Consider the following 22,789-nt stretch of genomic DNA (forward strand, 5'->3'; position numbering starts at 1 on the left):
ATTACAGAAGATTGAAACGGAGAACCGGGAAGTCACGATAAAAGCATCCTGAGGCTCTGGGCAAACTGTGCAGGGGAAGTGTAGTACCAGCGGTGTCCAGAAGAGGGGGCTCCCAAATAGCCGGCAGGCAGGTTCCCACCGGGCAGTGTCCCCATTTTAACCACAAAGCACACATCTGAAAGTGACCCATCGGAAGGAGCCTACAACCTGCAAGTCTCTGAGGCCACACGTCCCACCACCGAAGCCCCTTCGGTGTTTTCTCAAGGTGGCTTCTTCTCTCGGAAAGTCATAGCTAATGAGAACAAGCATTCCCCTGTGCTGCGTGGCGCCATTTCTCCTTAATCGATTAGCATTCCAATTAACTAATCAATCAGCCTTCTGCACTGGGAGAATTTCTGCAGGGCTCCTGCAATCAGCTGGGCCCTGCTTTGCTCCAGCCCGGCTTCTGTTCCCACCTCGTCCTGGGACTCTGCAAGCCTGGTCTTGCCGGTAAGTCAGAGGTGGGGAACTTTTTCTCCAGGCCGCTGTCGTACAGGGACTCGGAACATTCCGGAAGTTACTCAAATTGGACCATTTTCTCTGGAGAGTGGAGGGCAAAGGCTATTGTCCCCACGGAACTCTGACTCTGTCCCAGCTCACAGTGCTCTCTCTCACCTGCAGGTGTCAGGCAGCATTTTGAGGCAGTCTGATAATGGCCGCACCACGGCATACCCTGCCCCGGGGGTGGGGGAGACTGAAGTCCTGCTTCCTACACTGCTGGCCCTGATGGGGGCGCTGGCCACCCAAGAAACAGGAACCTCTTCTTTGTATTGTGGTAAAACACAAGTAACCTACAAATCGCCCCAGTAACTACCACAATTCACAAGTATACAATTCACAGTGTTGTGTGAAGGTCATCACTATATAGTTCCAGGACGTTTTCATCACCCCCAGGAGACCCCATACCCACTAAGCAGTCACTCCCCGTTTTCTCCTTGGTGCGGTCCCCAGAAACCACTCGTCTGCTTTCTGTCTGCCTGGATTTGCCTATTCAGGACATTTCATACACTGGGGAGGTGCCTGGCGGGGTTCGGTTGGTTAAGCGTCTTGACTCTTGATTTCAGCTCAGGTCATGATCTCATGGTTTGTGGGATCGAGCCCTGTGTTGGGCTCTGTACTGACAGTGTGGAGCCTGCTTGGGATTCTCTCTCTGTCCCACCCTGCTCTCTCTCTCTCTCTCTGCCCCTCCCACACTCTCGCATTCTCTCTCAAAATAAATAAACATTAAAAAAAAAAAAACCCACCCAGAATCATACAGTATGTGGCCTTTTGTGTCTGTCTTCTTTCACTTAAGCATCATATTTTCAGGACTTCATCCTTCTGGATATACCACAAGCTTATCCATCCTTCAGCTCATGGACATTTGACTTCATTCCGACTCTTGAATATTGTGAATCGTGCTGCCATGAATATTCATGTACAACATTTTGCTGCGACACCCATTTTCCATTTTTTTTGGACATACACCCAAGGAGAGGGATTTCTGGGTCATAGGGCAATTCAATGTTTAATTTTCTGAGGAACCACCAAGCTATTTTCCGCAGTGGACGCACCATTTTACGTTGCCACCAGCCATGTGTAAGAGCTCTCCAATCTCCACAGCCTCATCAACACTTGTTATTTACTGTTTTTTCACTAGAGCCATTTTGGTGGGCATGAAGTGGTATTTTGTTGTGAATTTGAGTTTCATTTCCCTGATGGCCAATGATACTCGACACCTTTCGAGGTGCTTATTGGCAATTTCTTTCTTTTCTTAAAAATTTTTTTTTTCTAGTTTATTTGAGGGAGAGAGAGAGTGCACACGAGCATGGTACGGGCAAAGAGAGAGGGAGAGACAGAATCCCAAGCAGGCTCTGCTCTCTCAGCACAGAGCCTGATGTGGGGCTCGAACCCATGAACCTTGAGATCACGACCCTAGCTGAAATCAAGAGTCAGACGCTTAACTGACTGAGACAGCCCAGGCACCCTGGCAATTTCCTTATCTTTGGAGAAATGTCTACTCAAGTCCCTTATGGTACATGTTTCTTACCTGCTCAAAACACTATATGGGTTAGTGGTGGCTGTGACCCAATTAGACTACAGGCTTCTTGAGAACAGGAATCCTATTTTATTCATCTCTGATATATATCTTCAAGGAGCCTGCATTGAGAACACCTTTCCCTTACATAGGGCTGGACAGTTTTCAGGGAATTCTGGTACATTCTCTCAGTGGCCTCCAATGGACCTTACAAAGCCAATAGGGCACAGATGTCTTCCCCCCAGCTTGCCCACTTCCTTCTTTGAGAAGCCCTCTAGCATCTTCCTAAGGTAGAGATAATGAATGTCAAACAACTGAGAATTCACAGGCACTGACCAACCCAGCAGGGATGTTGGCTCTCACATACACAACCAGTCCCATCGGATCCGCTGCCCATCAACCCTGCTCTTCACTGAAATCGACCTGTCCTCCCTCTGGGCAACCGTCACATTTCCTTAGTACAGTGAGGCTGAAGGCAGTGCTAATCTGACCTATGCAACACTTAACTACGCTGGTAGAAATAGTAATAAAATTTCTCCTTGTGCACAATGGTATAGATAATGCGAACCACCTCCTTCCTCCACCTGCAATGAGCAAAACCTATCAACGGCCCTGTAATTTCAAAGGCTGTTGAATCTGAGTGAATTGCCAGTAAGATTTCAGCTACGTAGGGAGTGGGTTTCTAGCGAGGTTTAGGGAGATTTACAGGGAAGCGGAAATGCCTGCCGTCCACTTGGAACACGAGAACCTCTTTTGTGTATACGCGGTAGAAGGGACCCGGGGCTGTTACTTTAAACGCTGATTCTTATGCTCTTTTAACAAATATTTCATAAGAGACATCTCCGCTCTCATTAAGTGGTGACCCTAGAGAAGCTATTTGGGATAAATTATGATTAGCGACAAAACCCAGTGATCGTTAGCAGGCAGTTAATTGGAAAGAGGAGAGAGCCTTCTGTGAACCATTAGCTATAATGGGAAGATTTAACTGAGAATCTGCTATAATGCTTATAGTTATTAGTCTACTGTGAAGGCGACCCCACCCTTTCTCTTTCTCTCCAAAGGGAGACTGGCTTAGGTGATTTGAGCCTTACGTTACGTAAGCCCTCAGACCTGCTTCCCCTGCATAAAACCCAACTCCCCTCTACCTGTCTGATGGCATGTATAAACCCTGTGTGCCTTTCGACCTGCTGTGGCTGTCTCGAGGCTGGCCTGATGAAGTCTTTTAAGTCAGGCCCATGCTGGCTGACCTGTGACCCCAAACAACCGCGAGCTCACAGCTCACAGGTTTCTCCTCTACACGGAAGACCCGTGCTGCGTTTGCACAGCGAACCGACTCTTGGACCATGCACGCGGAGGGCCCCTTTCTCCTCTCCTGACTTGTGATGTTCCCGGTGGACCGAGCCTACACAGGGGTCCCTGTGACTCCCCCCACGTTGCCACACTAAACTCAGAGAGCTCTGCCCCCTGCTGGCCCATCCCTACCTTCACAGCAGTGTGCCCAGCACTGGAGGGGCCCAGGGTCCCAAGCCCTTGCTTGCCCGTGTCTGACTGGTTGCTGAGCTGTGAGGCTGAGTCATTCTTGTCATTTTCCGAGCCAGAAGAATGATCCTGAAATCCAAATTTTAGCAATATTAGGATGCAGGAGGAAAAAACGTAGGACACAGAAATAAAGTAGAGTGGCCATATGATTTGTCAACCAACTGAGGTCACTGTTGAGAGATAAGGGGGTCATCGTCAATAATTCTTCCAGAAAACAGGTATAGAAATGGCCTGTTCTAGGCCAACCCAAAACTCAGACGGCTGGTCAGCCCTGTGAGAGTTCCACCTGTGACAAGGTCTACCTGTTGGACTTGATAACAGGACTGAAGAAAAAAGGAGGAGGGAGAAGTGGGTGTGGGCATTTCGGCGGAAAGTAGGACCCAAAAAATGATAAAAGGGGGGTTAGCGGATGGGAGGGAAAACGTGTGTGCGTGTGTGTGTGTGTTTCTGGGTATACGTGTTTGTCTGTGTGCATGTGTGCATATGTCTGCGTGTACACATTTGTGTGTTTATCTGTGTGTGTTTTTGTGGGTCTGTATATACGTGTGTGTCTGTCCATATATGTCTATGCGTGTGTAGATGTGTGTGCATACATGCATAGGCATGTGCATGCATATATGTGGGTATGTGTAAATATGTATGCATGTGTCTGCATGTCTGTGTGTATATGTGTTTATGTACATTGATGTGTATGTGTATAAAGAAAGTGTGTGTATATGTGTGTGGTATCTGTGTGTTTATGTATAGTTCCTTATGAGCACACGTGTATATGTAGGTGTGTGTATATATATGTGTGTGTGTCGGGGGGGGTGTGCATGTAGTGTCACGAACAACCTTTCTGAGAGACGTGTTCCAGGATGCTGAGAACTTGGAAAAAAGAGTAATCGTCTTCTGTCCCTCTCCTGCCACCCGATGCTGTGGCAGAAAGGGACAGGGTGCCGCTCACGACCTCCCCCTGCAGCCTCCCCATCCTTTCCTGAGCCCCGGCGCCCGAAAAACCTCCCCCCCCCCGCCCCGGCTCGTCCTCTTCGAACTGGGTGAAGCAGAAAAGAACTCGTCTTCTCCTCAAACCGTTCTTAAGTCAGAAGCTGAGGAATTTACCATCGGAACCACAGCCACGAGCGATCCAAACTGCTGTCTGCTGTTGTTGGAGAAGCCGGGCGGCAAAGCCCGGCCGCCGCGCGCAGGGGAAGGGAACACGCGTTGCTTACAAACCCACGCGGGACACACGCCTGGGTGTTTCGGCTCTCCTTGTTATCTTTCTCCCACTTCTCCTCGGCAGGTGCGTGAAGAAGGGCATGATGATGACCAGCGAGTAACATGGGTTCCGGAACTGTGTGTGTGTGTGTGTGTGTGTGTGTGTGTGTGTGTGTGTCCACACACATCTCCTCTTTGGGTCTGCGTGAATACCATCATGCTAGGCTGAGGGCAGCCCCCATCCAGCCTCTGTGCGGCTTCTAGAAGTAAAAGCTCCAGGGGGGTTGGGAATCTGCAGCGTCTGGAGACCACACAGGGGCTCGGCCTCACAGAGCCTGGGTCCCCCCTCCATCAGAAGGCACATGGATGCTACCCGCCTGGAGGACAGTGGGGTACCTCAAAGGAAACGCTTGGGAAATGCCTAGCGCTAGCCGCTGTTAATTATTTTTCTTAGAAAATGTGCTTTTGAACAGTATTTGCAATATACACGCCTCGCGGCCCAAGTGTCTGTGGATTGGTCCAGAAAGTGGGGGGGGGGGACTGCTGTTCTGTTCTCGGGCTGGGCTGGGCTGGACGTGGACCCTGCAGTGGTGTGGGAGGCAGAAACCCGCTAACCGTAGAGGCACCTCGGGGGCCCCCTGCTTTGCAGCCTGTCGGCACTTCCTGGTCCCCCCTCCCCCCGGACCATGCAGAGAATATGCTCAGGGAAGTCCGTGGGGTTTGAAGCCAGAAGCCCGCGCTGGCACATTCTATCCAGGAGATGACTGGTGAGTCACCTGACGGCAGAGAGCCTCTTTTAGCCTCGCGCGTAAGTTTGGGAGATAGTAGGCATCTACTTGGCGGAGTAGCCAAGTAAGCCAAAGGGCACAGCCCCGAGAGGCTCCTCGTTCGGTGCTTTCTGGAGGCTTTGCCCCCCCTACACCGATCCCCGGACCGGACCGGGTAAGAAGAGGCACCCATCCGAAGCGCCATCCGGGGACGTACCGGGGTCTCTATGCGAAACCAAAGGTGGCAGTGTGCCTTGAGGACCACAAAGACACGACGGGCTGAGGTGCCGTTTATTTACCTGGACTGCCCCCAGAGCAGGACCTGCTAACGGGGTCTCCGAAGCTCTGGTGTCCGCTGGGGATCTTGCTGAGCCCTGGGGGTCTTCGCTTCGAGTCTGGTCTGGAGAAAGCCCATCACTGCTGCTGTCCTCCTCGAAGGCAAAGGCATCTGCAGATTTGGAGAGACTCACCTGGTTGCCTGATGGGGTGAGATCCAAGAAGGGGGTCAGAGGCTGAGACGCTGACCACAGGGCTTTCGGGAAACACTTCAACTTGTCGTCCCCTGTCAGGGGCACGAATCTATCTCCTTTGCTCTGTTTCTAGTTCGAGGTAAGAGTGAAGACAGGTTTTTCAATGATGTGGTTTCTCATGCGTTTACTCCAAATGGGGACCTGCATTTATAAATGTGACGCGTCTGGAGGGAAGGATGTGTGACGTATGCATATTTAAAACAATGTTTTTATTTATTTATTTTTGTGAGAGAGCACACACAGGGGAGGGACAGGGAGAGAGAGAGAGAGAGAGAGAGCGAGCTCGCGAGAGAGCAGGGTGCACGCTCAGTGAGGAGCCCGACGCGGGGCTCGATCCCATGGCCCTGGCATCACGACCTGAGCTGAAATCAAGAGTCGGATGCTCGACAGCTGGGCCACCCAGGCGCCCCGCATGCAGTTTTCTACGTGAAACCCATAGCTTTTTGAAACGAAATCAGGGAAGACGATGGAAAGAAAGAGACCACTGGACACAGAATGAGGCCAAAGGAGAACGCAGTGTGGGAGAACGCCCATGGCCCTCAGGTTTTAGAACAGGATATGCTGGGGCCGCTCCCAAGTTTAAATTCCTGAACGTCAGCATTAGCTAAGGTCACCGGTGGCACAAGGCCGCTTTCAACGAACGCGCTGCCGTTTATAAAAGCCACAAATGTGTCTTAGAAACTGCAGTGGGGTTTGTCTGTCTTTCTTTCTTTCTTTCTTTCTTTCTTTCTTTCTTTCTTTCTTTTCTTTTCTTTTTCTTTCTTTCCTTTTCTTTCTTTCTCTTTCTTTCCTTTCTCTTTCCTTTTCTTTCTTTCTCTCTTTCTTTCCCTTTCTTTCCTTCTTTTTCTTTCTCTTTCTTTTCTTTCTTTCTTTCTCTCTCTCTCTCTCTCTCTCTCTCTCTCTTTGGATTTTCTTTGTCTACCTCCTAGCTCTGTGTCTGTTGTGGACCCATCACTTCCTTGGCCGTCTGCGTGGTCTTTGGAGGGGCTCAGGCTCATAAGCATGGGGAGGGGGGCTACCAAGCCAGGTGGGATATGATGACATCTTTATACATTCCCCCGCACCCTTTTTTTTCTTAAATTGCCGAATTGCATCCGGTTCGTCATCCAGCTACACGGCACAGAACGTGCTCAGGCCACATAGTGCTTTGGAGCCCATCCCAGGCGCCGCTCTTCTGAAGGAATCATTTCGGTATTATCAGGAAGTTTCCCAGCCCGGTATTCTGCAATCACACGGACGAGAACTTTTGACTCCTGCTTTGTGCAGATAAGAGAGGAGAGCTTTCACGGCGGAGATTGCAAAGGCAGCAAGGAGCTGCACGAAATGGAACACGTGTGGTTTGGGACTTGTCATCACCCCCCACTGCCGGCACCTGTCACGGACCCTCACTCAGACATCCAAGTGGCAAATCAGGAAAGAGCAGGACAAGGACAGGGTGGCTGGAAATTCCAGTTGCTGACCCCACCCCCATCTCCAACCCCCCCCCCCGCCCTGCCCCCGGGTACTCCAAAAACCTGGAAGGACTTGGGGACCATCCCCAGCTGCAAGGCTTGTTGACAAAATCATGATTGCCTTCCTATGATTGTAAATGTAATGGATACTTACGAGCCACATTCACACGTACACATTCATTCTGCTTCCTGCTCGTGATCGCCTGCCTCTTCTAGGTTTAGTTCTGTACGTATAACAAAGCACACACACACACGCAAAGCACTTCACATTGGTAGGACCGGCCACATAGGTCTTCTGAAACTTGCTTATTCACGCCACGTTACTTAGAGTCCTTTCCGTGGGAGCACACAGAGATCATCCTCAATTAAAAAATATATATAGGTATTTTTGGTAACAGCTACCCAGTATGTCATTGCATTACTGGAAACTTTAATTTTTCAACTTCTATTTTCAGAGGTGTCCTTTTTTTTTTAAGCAATAAAACATTCTTTGAAATAAAAAAGTACAGAGAGTAATAGAAAACAGCTGTCTACATATCACCTGCAAGAAAGAAATGCTAGCTTTTTTGGGTCTTAGTGTCAGCGACCCATTTGTTTCCTAAGAGAGGGGTTTTCCCGGGTATTTGACAAATGGCAACTTTTCCCTCTGAGGTCGGGGGTCACTCTCTCCCCACCCCCCTTCAGGACTCTGATCTATTTTAAGAGTCCAGAGTTAGCTCACCACCTTCGTTTCCTTCTTCTCTCACAGCAAACCCTGGGCTCTGCAAACAAACATTTGTCATTGAAACTTCAAGTCCTGGGGGCGCCTGGGTGGCTCAGTCAGTTAAGCATCCAACTTCGGCTCAGGTCATGATCTCACAGTTTGTGAGTTCAAACCCCGCATTGGGCTCTGTGCTGACAGCTTAGAGCCTGGAGCCTGCTTTGGATTCCGGGTCTCCCTCTCTCTCTGCCCCTCCCTTCCCCCTCAAAAATAAATAAAAAGTTAAAAAATTAAAACATTTTTTCAAGTCCTACTTCTATTGGTAGAAATTAAAGGCTTTGTCCCTGTTAAAAGGCAGGGAGAGAGAGAGAGGATGGTTTCTTATGTCCAACATGCCACTTTGTTTCAAGCCGGGTGACAGCAAACGATAAAAACAGCAGTTTGTATCAGGCATTCGCTGACTAGTGGCCGCAGTAACAAAAAGCGTCAACTTGCGCGAGGCCTTCTAACCGCTAAGTCGGAGGAAGGGTGCGTTTTCTCATCACTGCTTTGTGGAGGAGGGCACACAGTGTTCAGCGCGCACAGGGACGGAGCTAGGACTGCAGTGTGGACTCTCAGAGCCACCAGCAGAGGGGTGGCAAAAGCCATCACCCTCCCTGGAAGCCATCGGGTGGTAAGTCTTTAGGAAACACCCAGTGGGGAATGGCCAATGTCTCTCCTTTATCAGCACATGTGACCTAAGGATATCTCCATGTTCCACAGCATCTTGTACTTGAGTTCTTGAGGTCTGAGGGACTCCTAGTGACACCGTGATCGTGAGGACAGAGAAGGCGGGACATTCTGGGGAGGGCATTTATGACGATTTCCTGGGTGGGAGGACTGTGGTAGCCCTGTTCTTGCCACTCATCCCTCAGCCTGCCCTTTCCACTTGGACATCTGGCATTTGGTGACCTTGGAGCGAGGCACTAGAATAATGTGGAAAAGTCTCAAAGTCGGGTGTCTGGAGTAAAGGAGTCGGGAATGCTGCGCGGAGCGTTCCCCGATTATTTTGTCCCCATCCAGCCTTCACACTTTAGGAGATGCAGAAAAGCAGAAGCAAAATCAGATAGGACGCCGTGAAGACTGTGGGACACAACGGGAGACATCTGTCAAGGACCAGACCACCCGGTGAGTGCTGTCCTGGACAGAGGGAGGAGACCGCAATGTGGAGACGTCCAGGGAGATGCCTGGAGGAGGTGGGGTTGGGCTGAGCCTGAGATGACCTCATTTGTGGACAGGACGACAGACGGGGGGGGTGGTGGGGGGAAAGGGTGCACTTGACCGCGATGGGGGGAGCAAAGGGGAAGTTGTGCAAAGAGCAGCGTGGTGGTGGGAAGGGTGAGGAAGAAATCCCCCAGCCAGGGGAGAGGAGTATTTGGGGAGCCGATCCCTGGAGAGACACGGCTTCTAGAAGTCTACTTGATCAAGTGACAGCCATCATTTAAAGCAGTTTTTCTGCTTGGAGAGCCTGGGTGGCTCAGTCGGTTGAGTGTCTGACTCTTCATTTTGACTCAGGTCATGATCTCACAGTTCCTGAGTTCGAGTCCCGTGTGGGGCTCTGCACCGACAGGGCAGAGCCTGCTTGGGATTCTCTCTCTCCCTTTCTCTCTCTTTCTCTCTCAAAATAAATAAATAAAGGGGTGTCTTTATAAAGGGTTGGCTCAGTCAGTTAAGCGTCTGATTTCAGCTCGGGTCACGATCTCACAGTTGCTTGGGATTCTCTCTCTCCCTTTCTCTCTGCCTCTCCCCTGCTTTCTCTCTCTCTTAAAATAAATAAATAAATAAATAAATAAATAAATAAATAAATAAAGGGGTGCCTTCATAAAGGGGTGGCTCAGTCGGTTAAGCGTCCGATTTCAGCTCAGGTCATGATTTCATGATCCGGGAGTTCGAGCCCCGCATCGGGCTCTGTGCTGATGGCTCAGAGCCTGGAGCTTGCTTCGGATTCTGTGTCTCGCTCTCTCTCTGCCCTACTCCCCCCCCACCCCCGCCCCAACTTACACTCTGTCTCTCAAAATGAATAAATGTTAAAAATATTTAAAAAATAAATAAAGATCAAAAAAAAAAAAAAACCCACAAGGTTTTCTGCTTACATCCACAAAGACGACGTGCATCCATGCAACTACATATAGGGCAGTTACTTACACCCTGAAGGAGTCAGTAAGGTGATGGCTAAGGCCCCAAACCGGACTCTGGAACTGTCTGATCTCCAAAAAGCACCGTGGGCCAGATCAGAATCAGAATATGCCAAGTGAGGAGGACCACTTCCTTACGGCGCAGGCCCAAAGACCCTGCCTAGTCCCTCCCCACCCTCCCCCATCACCACTGTCTTCGGGCTGCTGGTGGCTTGGATTTGTGACGGCCCGGACGGAAGAGGAGCGTCCACCCATGTGCACGCTCGACTCGGCCTCTGCTCACGGGAGAAACTGAACAGCAGAGACGCTCTGCTAGCAAAAGGCAGCGACGTCATTTTGAGATGACATATGTGGGGTTTGCTCAGCAGGGTCAGTAAGAACTTCAGTTCTGGACTCGAACCGTCGAGGGTGGTTTCTCAGCCCTATCGCGTTTCCGCTGGCAAGTGATTTCACCTCTGGGAGCCTCAGTTTCCCCACCTCTAAAACGGAAATGGCAGAGTTAACCTCTCAAGGATCTGAGGATTAAAACAACAGAACAAGATGTGAATGGTTGAGCCCAGTCCCTGATGGGCAAGTGTTGAATAATTCCTAGCCTGGTGGTGATTGTGGCTGCTTTTGTTGGGGCCGTTATCAAAAATTTAAAAAGACCCACCCAGCAGGCACCTTGTCCTGTGGTCAGCTTTGCAAAGACCTTCAGAGCTGGGAGTCACTGCAAAGGCTGCTGTCACTCCTTCCCTCCTGGTTCAAGCCAGGCTCACATGGACGGGGACAAAGGTCGCCTTATCTGGCTGTCTTTGGAATAACCATGTCTGTCGCTTTGTGCCGTGACCCTGGGCCTCTGCTCCAATCTCCCAGGGCACGAGGCACCCTGGGAGTTGCTGGAGTGTGGTGTGCTGGCTATTGTCCCCGGAGACACACGTCAGGGGGTGCGGTGACAAGGACCCACTTTGGGAAGCCCTGACATCATCCTCCGGCTATGCCCGAGGGGCCGGCTCTGGGCACTGGCCCCCGGGGGATGTTGGACTCTGAGCTTCCCCCTCCCCCGTCCCCCGGGGAAGCAACTGGATGAATGAGTCAGTTGTACTTTCTCTGCATAAACATTTAAGATTCCAAGATTAAGGGAGATAGCTGGAGTCCTGGGTACCTTTCGGCTAGGAGACCACGAAGCGGCTTGTGGAAAAGGACCTGTTTGCTTATCTTCTCCCAAGCCTGTTCAGTGCATGGCCCGAGAGCTATTTTTAATTCGCGGACAGACCATCTCTTAATGCCCTCTTGGAAGACATGGAAGGAAAATCCATTTTCTAAGGGACAAGGTGATCCCTGTGTTAATAGGTAGGGTTTAAATGTGGCCCTTGCCTAGGGGCGCTTTTAAGCATCCGACTCTTGAGTTCGGCTCAGCGGTCCTGAGTTCGAGCCCCACGTTGGGCTCTGCACAGACAATGCAAGCCTGTTTGGGATCCACTTTCTTTCCCTCTCTGCCCCTCCTCCTCCTCCTCCTCCTCTCTCTCTCTCTCTCTCCCCAAAATAATAAACTTTTCTTTTAATGTTTATTTTTGAGAGAGAGAACATGAGCAGGGTGAGGGGCAGAGAGAGAGAGGGAGACACAGAATCCAAAGTAGGCTCCAGGCTCCGAGCTGTCAGCACAGAGCCCGACGCGGGGCTCGACCCCACAAACCGTGAGATCATGACCTGAGCTGAAGGGACACTCAACTGACTGAGCCGCCCAGGCGCCCCTATAATAAATAAACTTTAAACATGGCTCTTGCCTAAAGGTTTTTCAATACACGGTCTGTAGAGGAGGGACTATATCGTCCAAGAAAGACAGAACCCACTGCTCTTAAAGGGGGTCAGGTGCCATTATTACAGAAATGGGTGTCCGTGGAGGTTTGGAGGAATGAGGATTCCTTTTCCTCTGATTCCTGGCATCTTTGAAATTTGCCTGAAGCCTCTAAGACGTACTCTGATTCTGGGACCACATGAGTGGAGGAAAACAGTCAACCAGAAGGACTTCTGTGCTGGCACTTGAGGTTGATTCTCTAGGGTCAAAGAAGATTGTCAGGTGTGTAAAGAGATTTGAGCCCTGTCCCTTGCTTCCCCTCTGCAGGACCCCACCCTTTCAGAGCTCTCTCGTGGGGGTACATCAGCTCTCCACAGCTGCAGACCTCATAGCGATGCCCGTGACTGCTTTGATGGGCAGCCAAGGCCAGCAGCACAGAGAAGTATTTTCCACATATGCCTCACTGTGCCTCCGTCCCCCCAGGATCACGTGCACTTCAGAAATGATTTCTCATTACGGAATGATAAATTTTGTCCAGGAGAAAGCGATGCCAAAGAAACCCTTTTTCTTTTTTGACGAGGCAAATGGTCTACCATCTGGCTTAGGGCCACAGTTATTGTCTATGCGCCTTAAAATAAATGATCAGAGTGTTCAGGAAGGGCTTCCAGAGTCTCTGAAGAATGATTGGATTCTCAGGAAATAGGGATTGTTTCTGCTTTGTTATGAAGTCTGCACCTTGGGGGTGTGAGTGAGCAAACACTAGTGTAGGATCTTTTTTTTTTTTTTTTTAAATTAATGTTTACTTGTTTTTAAGAGAGAAAGAGAGGCAGGGGAAGAGAGAGAGGAAGAGAGAGGATCCCAAGCAGGCTCCACACTGTCAGTGCAGAGCCCGACGCAAGGCTCGAACCCACGAACCGTGAGATCATGACCTGAGCTGAAGTCAGACACTTAACAGACTAAGCCACTCAGGAGCCCCAACCCACATAGATCTTTTAGAAATGTAACAGCTGGAAATGGAGGTCTTCTGGACCAGCTCTAATTTATCTTTGACAACCAGACTGTATATTCTCTGAGATACAGGTTCAAGTCTTTAAAAAAAGTAGCTAAGTAGGTGACTTGGGCATTCAGGGGGCTGCCTGGGCCAGACCAAGGGAAAGGTGAGGACGCTTTAGGAGAAGGGGCTCATCTACTGGAGCTGAAAACCAGAGTCCTTCCACTGTTTGAAAAAAACCCAGGAAAGCCAGCAGGGGTTCAGTTTCACTCAAGCAGAAGCCAGGCCTCTGGATAATAGGCAGCTTCCATGGGAGCTAAGGAATGTTCCTCCTGTCAAGGGAAGGAAAGGCTTACATGGCCAGAGAGAGAATTAACAAGCCACAAGCAGGCTCCTAGGGGTCTCAAACTGAGGGATTTTTTTTTTAAGTTTATTTATTTTGAGAGAGATAAAGAGAACAAGCAGGGGAGGGGCAGAGAGAGAAAGAGAGAGAATCTCAAGCAGGCTCCATGCTGTCAGCACAGAGCCCGATGTGGGGCTTGAATCCATGAACCATGAGATTGTGACCTGAGCTGAAACCAAGAATCAGGCACGTAAATCACTGAGCCACCCAAACTGAGGGATCTCAAACTGAGGGATCTTTAATTAATAATGACCCACTCATCAGCTCAAGGAGGCCATGCTAAACTCTAGGATATAATTTCTGTTCTCATAAATCCTCACTCCCGTGTAACACCATATCTACTTTTTTGTTTCAGTATTCTGTCCTGAGAGACTGTGGCTGTTAATAATTGTGAATGGTGATTTATAATAAGAAATCTATATTGGTTTCCGTCCCCCTTTCTGGCACAGAGCTCTGAAAACCCTTGGAACTTTCTAAGTGATGAGAGTCACAAAAGTGGTGTTTGTTATGTTAATAAGGTGGCTTTTGAACCTCACCAAAGGATGGGGGCTGGTGGCCTGGGGAACTAACCAAGTGACGGTTGGAACTTTCAGTGTCAGCCCCTGGCCCCCAGGAAGGGGAGAGGGGCTGGAGATTGAGTTCAATCACCAATGACCAATGATCTAATCACATCGTGACTGTATAATGAAGCCTCCATTGAAAACCCAAAGGGAAGGGGTTTGGAGAGCTTCCAGGTTGATGACCTTGTGGAGATTTGGGGAGAGTGATGTACTTGGGGGGCATGGCTACCATGGCTCGTCCTCCACATCTCCCCCATCTGACTGTTCCTGAGCTATAACCCTTTTATAATAAACTGCTAATCTAGTAAGTGAATGGGTTTCCTGAGTTCTGTGTTGAATTGTCAGATGCCCAGCTGGTGTCCTGAGCATTGCTTGTTAGGATTGGGAATCCTTTCCCCAACACACGTTGGAAGTGGGTATTCAGACCCAGATTAGTGGCTTTCTAGGAAGAGGAAACAGGGAATTGGGTACATATTCCCCAGATGTGGCCACAAGGAGGCCCAAGCCTCCTCCTGTAGAAGTCAAATCAGAAAGCCAAAGCAATCTTGAAAAAGAAGAACAAAACTGAAGGTATCACAATCCCAGATTTCAAGTTATATTACAAAACTGTAGTGATCAAAACAGTATGGTACTGGTACAAAAATAGACATACATATAGATCAATGGAACAGAATAGAAAGCCCAGAAATAAACCCACACTTACATGGCTAATTAATCTTCAACAAAGCAGGAAAGAATATCCAAAGGGAAGAAGAAAGTCTCTTCAACAAATGGTTCTGAGAAAACTGAAGAGCTGCGTGCAAAAGAACGAAACTGGACCACTTCCTTACACCACACACAAAAGCAAACTCGGAATGGATTAAGGACCAAACTGCGAGACCTGAAACCATAAGAGTCCTAGAAGAGAGCACAGGTAGTAATTTCTCTGACATCAGCCATAGCAACATTTTTCTAGATATGTCTCCTGAGGGAAGGGAAATAAAAGCAAAAATAAACAAATGGGACTACATCAAACTAAAAAGCTTCTTCACAGTGAAAGAAACACTCAACAAAACCAAAAGACAACCTACTGAATGGGAGAAGATATTTGCAAATGACATATCTGACAAAGGATTAGCATCCAAAACATATAAAGAACTTATATACAACTCCATGCCAAACCAGTGATCCAATTAAGAAATGGCAGAAGACATGAACAGACATTTCCCCAAAAAAGAGATCCAGATGGCCAAAGATACAAGAAAAGATGCTCACCATCACTACTCATCAGGAAAATGCAAATCAAAACTACAATGAGACATCACCTCACAACTGTCAGAATGGCTAACATCAACAACACAAGAAACAACGAAACAGGTGTTGGCGAGGATGGGGGGGAGGGAAAAGGAACCTTCATGCACTGTTGGTGGGAACGCAAACTGGTGCAGCCCACTGTGCAAAATAGTATGGAGCTTCCTCAAAAACTTAAAAACAGAACTACCTTATGATCTCGTAATCACACTACTAGGTATTTACCCAGAGAATATGAAAACACCAATTCAGAAAGATATATGCCCCCCTATGTTTACTGCAGCATTACTTACAACAGGCAAATTGTGGAAGCAGCCCAAGCGTCCACTGACAGACGAATGGATAAAGAAGAGGAGGCATATATGTACAATGGAATATTACTCAGCCATAAAAATGAATGAAATCTTGCCATTTGTAACAACACAGATGGATCTGGAGGGTATAATACTAAGTGAAATAAGTCAGAGAAAGACAAATACTGTATGATTTCACTCATATGTGGAATTAAGAAACACAGCTAATGAACAAAGGGGGAAAAAAAGAGACAAACCAAAAAACAGACTCTTAACTACAGAACAAACTGATGGTTCCCAGAGGGGAGGTGGCTGGGGGGTGGTGGTGGATAAAACAGGTGATGGGGATTAAGAGCACACTTGTCATGATGATCACTGAATAATGGATGGGAAGTGTGAATCACTACATTGTACACTGAAACTAACACTGTATGTTAAATATACTGGAACTAAAATGAAAAATAGGGGAGCCTGGGCGGCTCAGTCAGTTAAGCATCTGACTTTGGCTTAGGTCACGATCTCGTGGTTTGTGAGTTCAAGCCTCGCATTGGGCTCTCTGTGGACAGTGCGGAGCCTGCTTCAGATCCTCTGTCTTTGTCTCTGTCTCTCCCCTGCTTGTATTCTCTCTCTCTCAAAAATTTATTTAAAAAAAATTATTTAAAAAATAAAAAAATAAAATTTTTTTTAATTAAAAAAAAAAATCCCTTTCCTGTGTTGAGAGAAGTTCTAGATTGGTCTTCACTGAAACCTGGAGGAAGACAATGACAAAGCATTCCTCTCAGAGCTTGGCACATAGAAAGCCAGCTGCAGGGAGAGCTGGAAAACGTAAGCACATCTGGAAGAGCACGTGGAGAGAGGGTGCGACACACAGATGCCAGGAGAAGAGCCCACAGGGAACCTCTGCCCGGAGTCACCAGTTCATCGTGGGGAGATGATTTGATCACAAGAAGTGACAGGCAGAAGAGGGGGATGGGTCATCATCACCACCGGATGGGCCACTCAAAGTGCCATCACCCCCCGTAGAAACTCTTATGCACATCGAAAGATTACTGCTAAGAGGCTGATGCCTGGGTCAATTCCCCATTGCTGGTGCTGGATTTTCCTCAATTTGGACAACCTCCTTCTGTAGCCATTCCTTGCCTTCATCTTCATAGACTCCCTCCCTCTGCCTGGGAGCCTCCTAGCCCTCCTTTCCTCTTATACATCCTTTCTTTCTCCCAACTACTCTCTAGTGGGCACTTTTGATCCCTTGAACCCTGTCCTACTTTTACTTTTGTATCAGTTACACCCTTGTATTATAATACGTAATCATTCATTATGTTTATTGTCTATGTCTCCCCACTAGAATATAAGGTCTGTTGAAGCACAAATGTTCTGTTCACTGATATGTCCCAAGCCCTTAGAATAGTGTCTGATACCGAAGATTCTCTGTAAGTATTAAGTGAATAAACAAATGAACGAAAGGGCAATCTTATCTAGACCATTAGTTTAAATTTACATCTACACTCAAGTCTCCCAAATCTGTAGTTCTAGACCAATATTCTCCTGAATTCTAGTTCGATGGAACCCATTGCTTACTTAGTCGCTTGCCCCTCCATTTTCTGTGGGCCCCTCAAGTCCAACAGTTGAAACGAGAATTCACATCTTTCCCTAAATCTGCTCTTCTACTCACGGTCCCCATCTTGACAAATGGCGGCCATTTACCCAGTTGCCCAGGAGAGAAACAAACCTTGGTGTTATCTCTGCTTTCCCTTTGTCTCGATTGGTGTATTCCACTGACCATCTAATCATGCAAAATCAATTGTCTTTCAGGGTCTCTCTTTTCCACACCCCCAATCGTGACTCTTATTCATGCCTTCATCAACTTTCCTCAGACAACCCAAACAGTCACCTAATAGAAGACAGCACTCTGGCTCCATTTCATGTCTCTCAAGTCCACTTTATACTGCAGCCAGAGGGATCTTTCTAGAGGCAGGATCTCCACCTTGTTTCCACACAGACATAGCTCTGGCTTCCACCATGAATGCTTCCAATGGCTCGCCACCACTTTATTATTATTGGCATCATCATTATTTTAAATTATGTTCTCCCTTGCTGGGGAACTAGAAAAGTGTTTATGTTGGTGTCCTTAAATGACAAGAGAAGTTTGAGTCTCTCTCCTGCTCTCAAGACACAATATAAAGGGCCCTTATGACCTCACCATCCTTATTACTGATCTCTGCCCCTCTCCCTTCAGAGCTCGCTAAGCAGTCATACCTCCAGGATGTGCTAGTTAGGTACAGGCATACATGTTCCCACTGTGACTTTTATCCAGCCCTTCAGAGGAACTTTCATGTGGAAAGTTGGCTCTCTTCTTCTCTTTTCTTGAAGCGCAAAGTCCTTGAGGTCCGAAATTAGACGAATTCCCTCATGTACTATCAATGCCTTGCTAATTCTTTACATAATTTACAAACTGAGTCCAACTTGAGAAAAGACCCCGAGAGAGCTATTATTGTTGCTGGGGTTTCAGAGAGGAGCAAATGAGGTATTTAGGATTAAGCCGGTGTGTGGCTGTGTGGCCAAAGTCACAGAGTCCAGCTCTAAAAGCCAGGGTGGTGGACCCCACAGTTCTTGCTTCACACCCTTCTATTTTTATTATTATTATTATTATTATTATTATTATTATTAGCCCTCATGTTTATTGCTTTCTATCCTCTTCCACTGACCGTGCTCCTGCTCATACCCTCTGACTCCTCGCCTGAATAGGGGCACACTGTGTAACCTTCCCTCTGCCTCCACCTGTCTCCACTGCACTTGAAACCGATGAACATCCTGGACCCTCAACCCTCCTTGTGGAGATTCTCCTGCTCAGTGACCTTGACGAGCAGCGACACTAAATGAATCCAAGACCAGAAACCAACAACATTTGTGAACAAATTCATGAACTGCTTCACGAAGGGAGAAAACACACAAATGACCACATTGCATTGAAAAATGGCATCTAACCCCTGGTTGAGAGCAGCCTGGAATAACTGTAAGCCAAGACTTTACAGAACTTTAGGCTAATAACTTTGCAATTCAGAGGGACGATGGGGATTTTTTGCATAAGGTAAACTGCACAGATTACCCTAAGGAGAAAATCTGAATACCCAAAAAAACTATGTACAAAAACAGAATGAAAGCTGTTCAAGGCCTACTCCTAAGGAAAGTATTGAGCCCCCGTGACTTTAATAGGCAATGTTTTCAAAGAGCTGATCACTGTGGTCATAAACGCTTTCCAAACATGGGAAAATATGGAAAGATAATTATAACTTATTTTGTGAAGCACGTGTAAGTCTTGATATTGAAACCTGACAAGGGTAAAATAAAAACAAAGACGAATACTATTTGTGAACGCTGTAGCAGAAAAGACCAGCTAGTCATCAAAATTTATGTTCTCCCTTCCATAGTAGACAGACATTGCTGGAAAATCACTGTTCCGCCAGAAAATACCTTCCCGAGCCATCAGCGCTATTTTCACAGGGAAATGGGAACAGACGTGATACGCTGGTGTCCAGGTAACACAGGCTAACCCTAACACAGGTGCTTGTAACACAGGCGGGTGGGCCTTTGCATTCGTGCCTCGCGCTTGCTGGCTCGGTACAGAGGATGAGGAGGCTATGGCCTGTGAACCTGCTTTTGTAAATAAAGTTTTATTGGAACACAGCCATGCCCCCTTGCTGACTTCTCACTTATGGCTCCTTTCACACTGCAGTCGCTGAGAGCTGAGCGGTCGTGACAGTTTAAATAGCTTAGCTCATTGACTGTCGGCCCTTGAAGAAAAAGTTTGCAGCCCTTCCCTCGACCGTTTATGAACAAGACATAAAACTTCTAGTGTTAGGCTGCTGAAATTTTGTGGTTTAGCAGCTACTGTTATCCTAACGAAGAGATGCGAATCTCAAATAAAATACCAGAAAGTTCTGGAAAAAAATTGTATGTGGGATTTTTTTCCCCCAGAAATGCAAGATAATTAGGAAAGACAGCAATGCCACATTCCCCACGTGATCGTCTTTTTGTGCACGTTGAAAGCATTAAACATTTTTTAAATATTTATTTTTTTTTATTTTTTTTTCCAACGTTTATTTATTTTTTGGGGGACAGAGAGAGACAGAGCATGAACGGGGGAGGGGCAGAGAGAGAGGGAGACACAGAATCGGAAACAGGCTCCAGGCTCTGAGCCATCAGCCCAGAGCCCGACGCGGGGTTCGAACTCCCGAACCGCGAGATCGTGACCTGGCTGAAGTCGGACGCTTAACCGACTGCACCACCCAGGCGCCCCAAATATTTATTTATTTTTGAGAGAGAGAGGGAGAGAGAGAAAGAGAGAGGGAGGGGCAGAGAGAGAGGGAGACACAGAATCCGAAGCAGACTTCAGGCTCTGAGCTGTCAGCACAGAGCTCCACGCGGGGCTTGAACTCACAAACTGCGAGATCATGACCTGAGCCGAAGTCGGATGCTTAACCCACTGAGCCACCCAGGCACCCTGAAAGCATTTTAATAATTAAGCATCCATTTTATACAGAAATACTTCCTTGGAATACCTATCTATACCAAAGGCTAATGGCATATAAAGAGATATATGAGTGAAGAAATCCCTATTTATGATAGAAACAGAAAAATATTATCATCAACATAACAAAAACATAATGTATAATATAAAACCATATAATACTGCTTGAAGCACTGGCAATGTACCAATAATAATTTTATACTATGTCATATATTAATAGTTGTTAAATTGTATAGTGAAATACTGTCTATTGTATATGAAATAACATAAATTGTGTGCCTTATATAATTCACATATATAATTTTATATATGACATACATTTACATATAACATATTATATGTACAGTAAAATATATATTATTAGGTTTATATAATACAGTATATCATACTTTAAAATTTATATAAAACTCAATTTACAAATATATAATTTGTAAATAAAGCATGAAATTTGGATATGACATATGTTATGAATATGCTGTATACAATGTTCTACATGATGCTAGTTATATAATACATTAATAAAAGCTTGATGTTACTTTTCAAGTATCAGCCAAGGATCAGTGCACCAAGGCAGGAAAAAAATGCAGCAGGAGACAAATTTTCATTAGTTTTAGGAGCAACTATTGGAAATATGGAGAAACCCTTCAAGGTTATGAAACGTGCAAAATTAACAGATTTCCTATAGGATGCCAATAATTGATGTGACTTCACTTAAAAAAAAAAAAAACCTTACAAGGGAAATGATAGAGGAGTTGAAGAAATGGGAAGAGAGACTGTATTTCTGTCTCAGAAGAATTGATATATATTTTTTTAAATTTTTGTTAACGTTTTATTTATTTTTGAGACAGAGAGAGACAGAGCATGAATGGGGAAGGGGCAGAGAGAGGGAGACACAGAATCGGAAGCAGGCTCCAGGCTCTGAGCCGTCAGCCCAGAGCCCGACGCGGGGCTCGAACTCACAGACTGCGAGATCGTGACCTGAGTTGAAGTTGGACGCTTAACCGACTGAGCCACCCAGGCGCCCCTAGTTTAGTGTATTTTTTTTAAAATTTTTTTCAACGTTTTTTATTTATTTTTGGGACAGAGAGAGACAGAGCATGAACGGGGGAGGGGCAGAGAGAGAGGGAGACACAGAATCGGAAACAGGCTCCAGGCTCCGAGCCGTCAGCCCAGAGCCCGACGTGGGGCTCGAACTCACGGACCACGAGATCGTGACCTGAGCTGAAGTCGGACGCTTAACCGACTGAGCCACCCAGGTGCCCCAGAATTGATATATTTTAAACGTAAAAATGCACCATCATGGGTGGCTGGTGGCTCAGTCAGTTGAGTGTCTGACTCTTGAATTTGGCTCTGGTCACCATCTCATGGTTGTGAGATCAAGCCCCATCGTGGAGCCTGCTTAAGATTCTCTCTTCCCTCCCCCTGCTCTCCTCTCTTGTGCTTTCTCCTCTCTCTCCCTCAAAAAAAAAAAAAAAAAAAAAAGGAACCATCAACTAATGTATAAATTTGCTACAGAGGTGCCTGGGTGGCTCAATTGGTTAAGTGTCTGACTCCGGCTCAGGTCATGATCTCATGGTTTGTGGATTTGGGCCCCGCATGAGGCTCCGTGCTGACAGCTCACAGCCTGGAACCCGCTTCAGATTCTGTGTCTCCCAGTCTCTCTGCCCCTACCCCACTTGCTCTTTCCCTCTCAAAAAAATAAACATTAAAAAAAATTTAAAAAAATAAATTCACTGCAACCCCAAACAAAAATCTAACAAGACTGAAACTGGCATAGGCTAAACTGATTTTAAATTTCACCCAGCATATACTTGTGAGAATAAGTCAAGAAACATTAGAAATATCAGACCAGTGCAAAGAAACTTGTGAGATAGATACTAAAATACATTGTAAAATACATCAGTAAAACTGTGGAAAAACAGAACTAGCAGTGTCTTTTAAACTACACACTTAAATGATTTTGTATGCCGTAAGGCCTGAAATATAAAAATGAAATATATAAATGCTAGAAGACAACAGAGGTGAATCACTCTAGATTCCTGAGCTAAGAAATGTTTCCAATAATTGATAAATTCAGAAACCACAAAAATTACTAGATCTAACTATATAGAAAATAAAAACATAATAACATAAAAACAAATAACATAAAAACATAATAACATAAAAACATAATAACAAAAAAAATAATAACAAAATATACAAAAGGCAAAGGACAAACTGGTAAAGATAATTGTGAAAGACTGAGGGTTAGCATTATTAGTTTTTCCTATATAAATAGCTTTAACAAAGCAGGAAGGGGAGAAAATGCCCAGTAGAACAAAGAGCAATAGCCACGAATTGCCACTGACACGAAATCACATGGAAAAATAGAATCTCACCATAAACCAAAAACCGCAAATTGAGATCTTTCCCCTTATCACATAAAATCGATGATAGATTTAAATGTATGGAATAGAAAATGTTAAGAAATGAGGAGATGCCCCATGGAGATCTTTTTCCTGTCCTAGATCTTATCAGAGTAGAGACAGACATA

General features: G+C 46.6%; 1 protein-coding gene across 2 annotated transcripts in view; it reads right to left on the reverse strand.

Annotated features, from left to right (window-relative positions):
* Positions 1 to 22,789, reverse strand: part of MYOCD (myocardin) — a 55,004-nt gene that overhangs the window by 26,495 nt on the left and 5,720 nt on the right. For both annotated transcript variants that reach the window (XM_047090137.1, XM_047090136.1), the window contains exons 4-5: positions 5,859 to 6,037; positions 3,539 to 3,664 (exon numbers count right to left, since the gene is read on the reverse strand). In XM_047090137.1, coding sequence (XP_046946093.1) covers positions 3,539 to 3,664; positions 5,859 to 6,037 — 305 coding nt within the window. The remainder of the gene's footprint in view (positions 1 to 3,538; positions 3,665 to 5,858; positions 6,038 to 22,789) is intronic.

Source organism: Lynx rufus, unplaced genomic scaffold (genome assembly GCF_022079265.1).
Source record: "Lynx rufus isolate CCGP_SWC_20201006 ecotype Redwood Valley unplaced genomic scaffold, mLynRuf1.p SCAF_28, whole genome shotgun sequence".
Taxonomy (NCBI): Eukaryota; Metazoa; Chordata; class Mammalia; order Carnivora; family Felidae; genus Lynx; species Lynx rufus.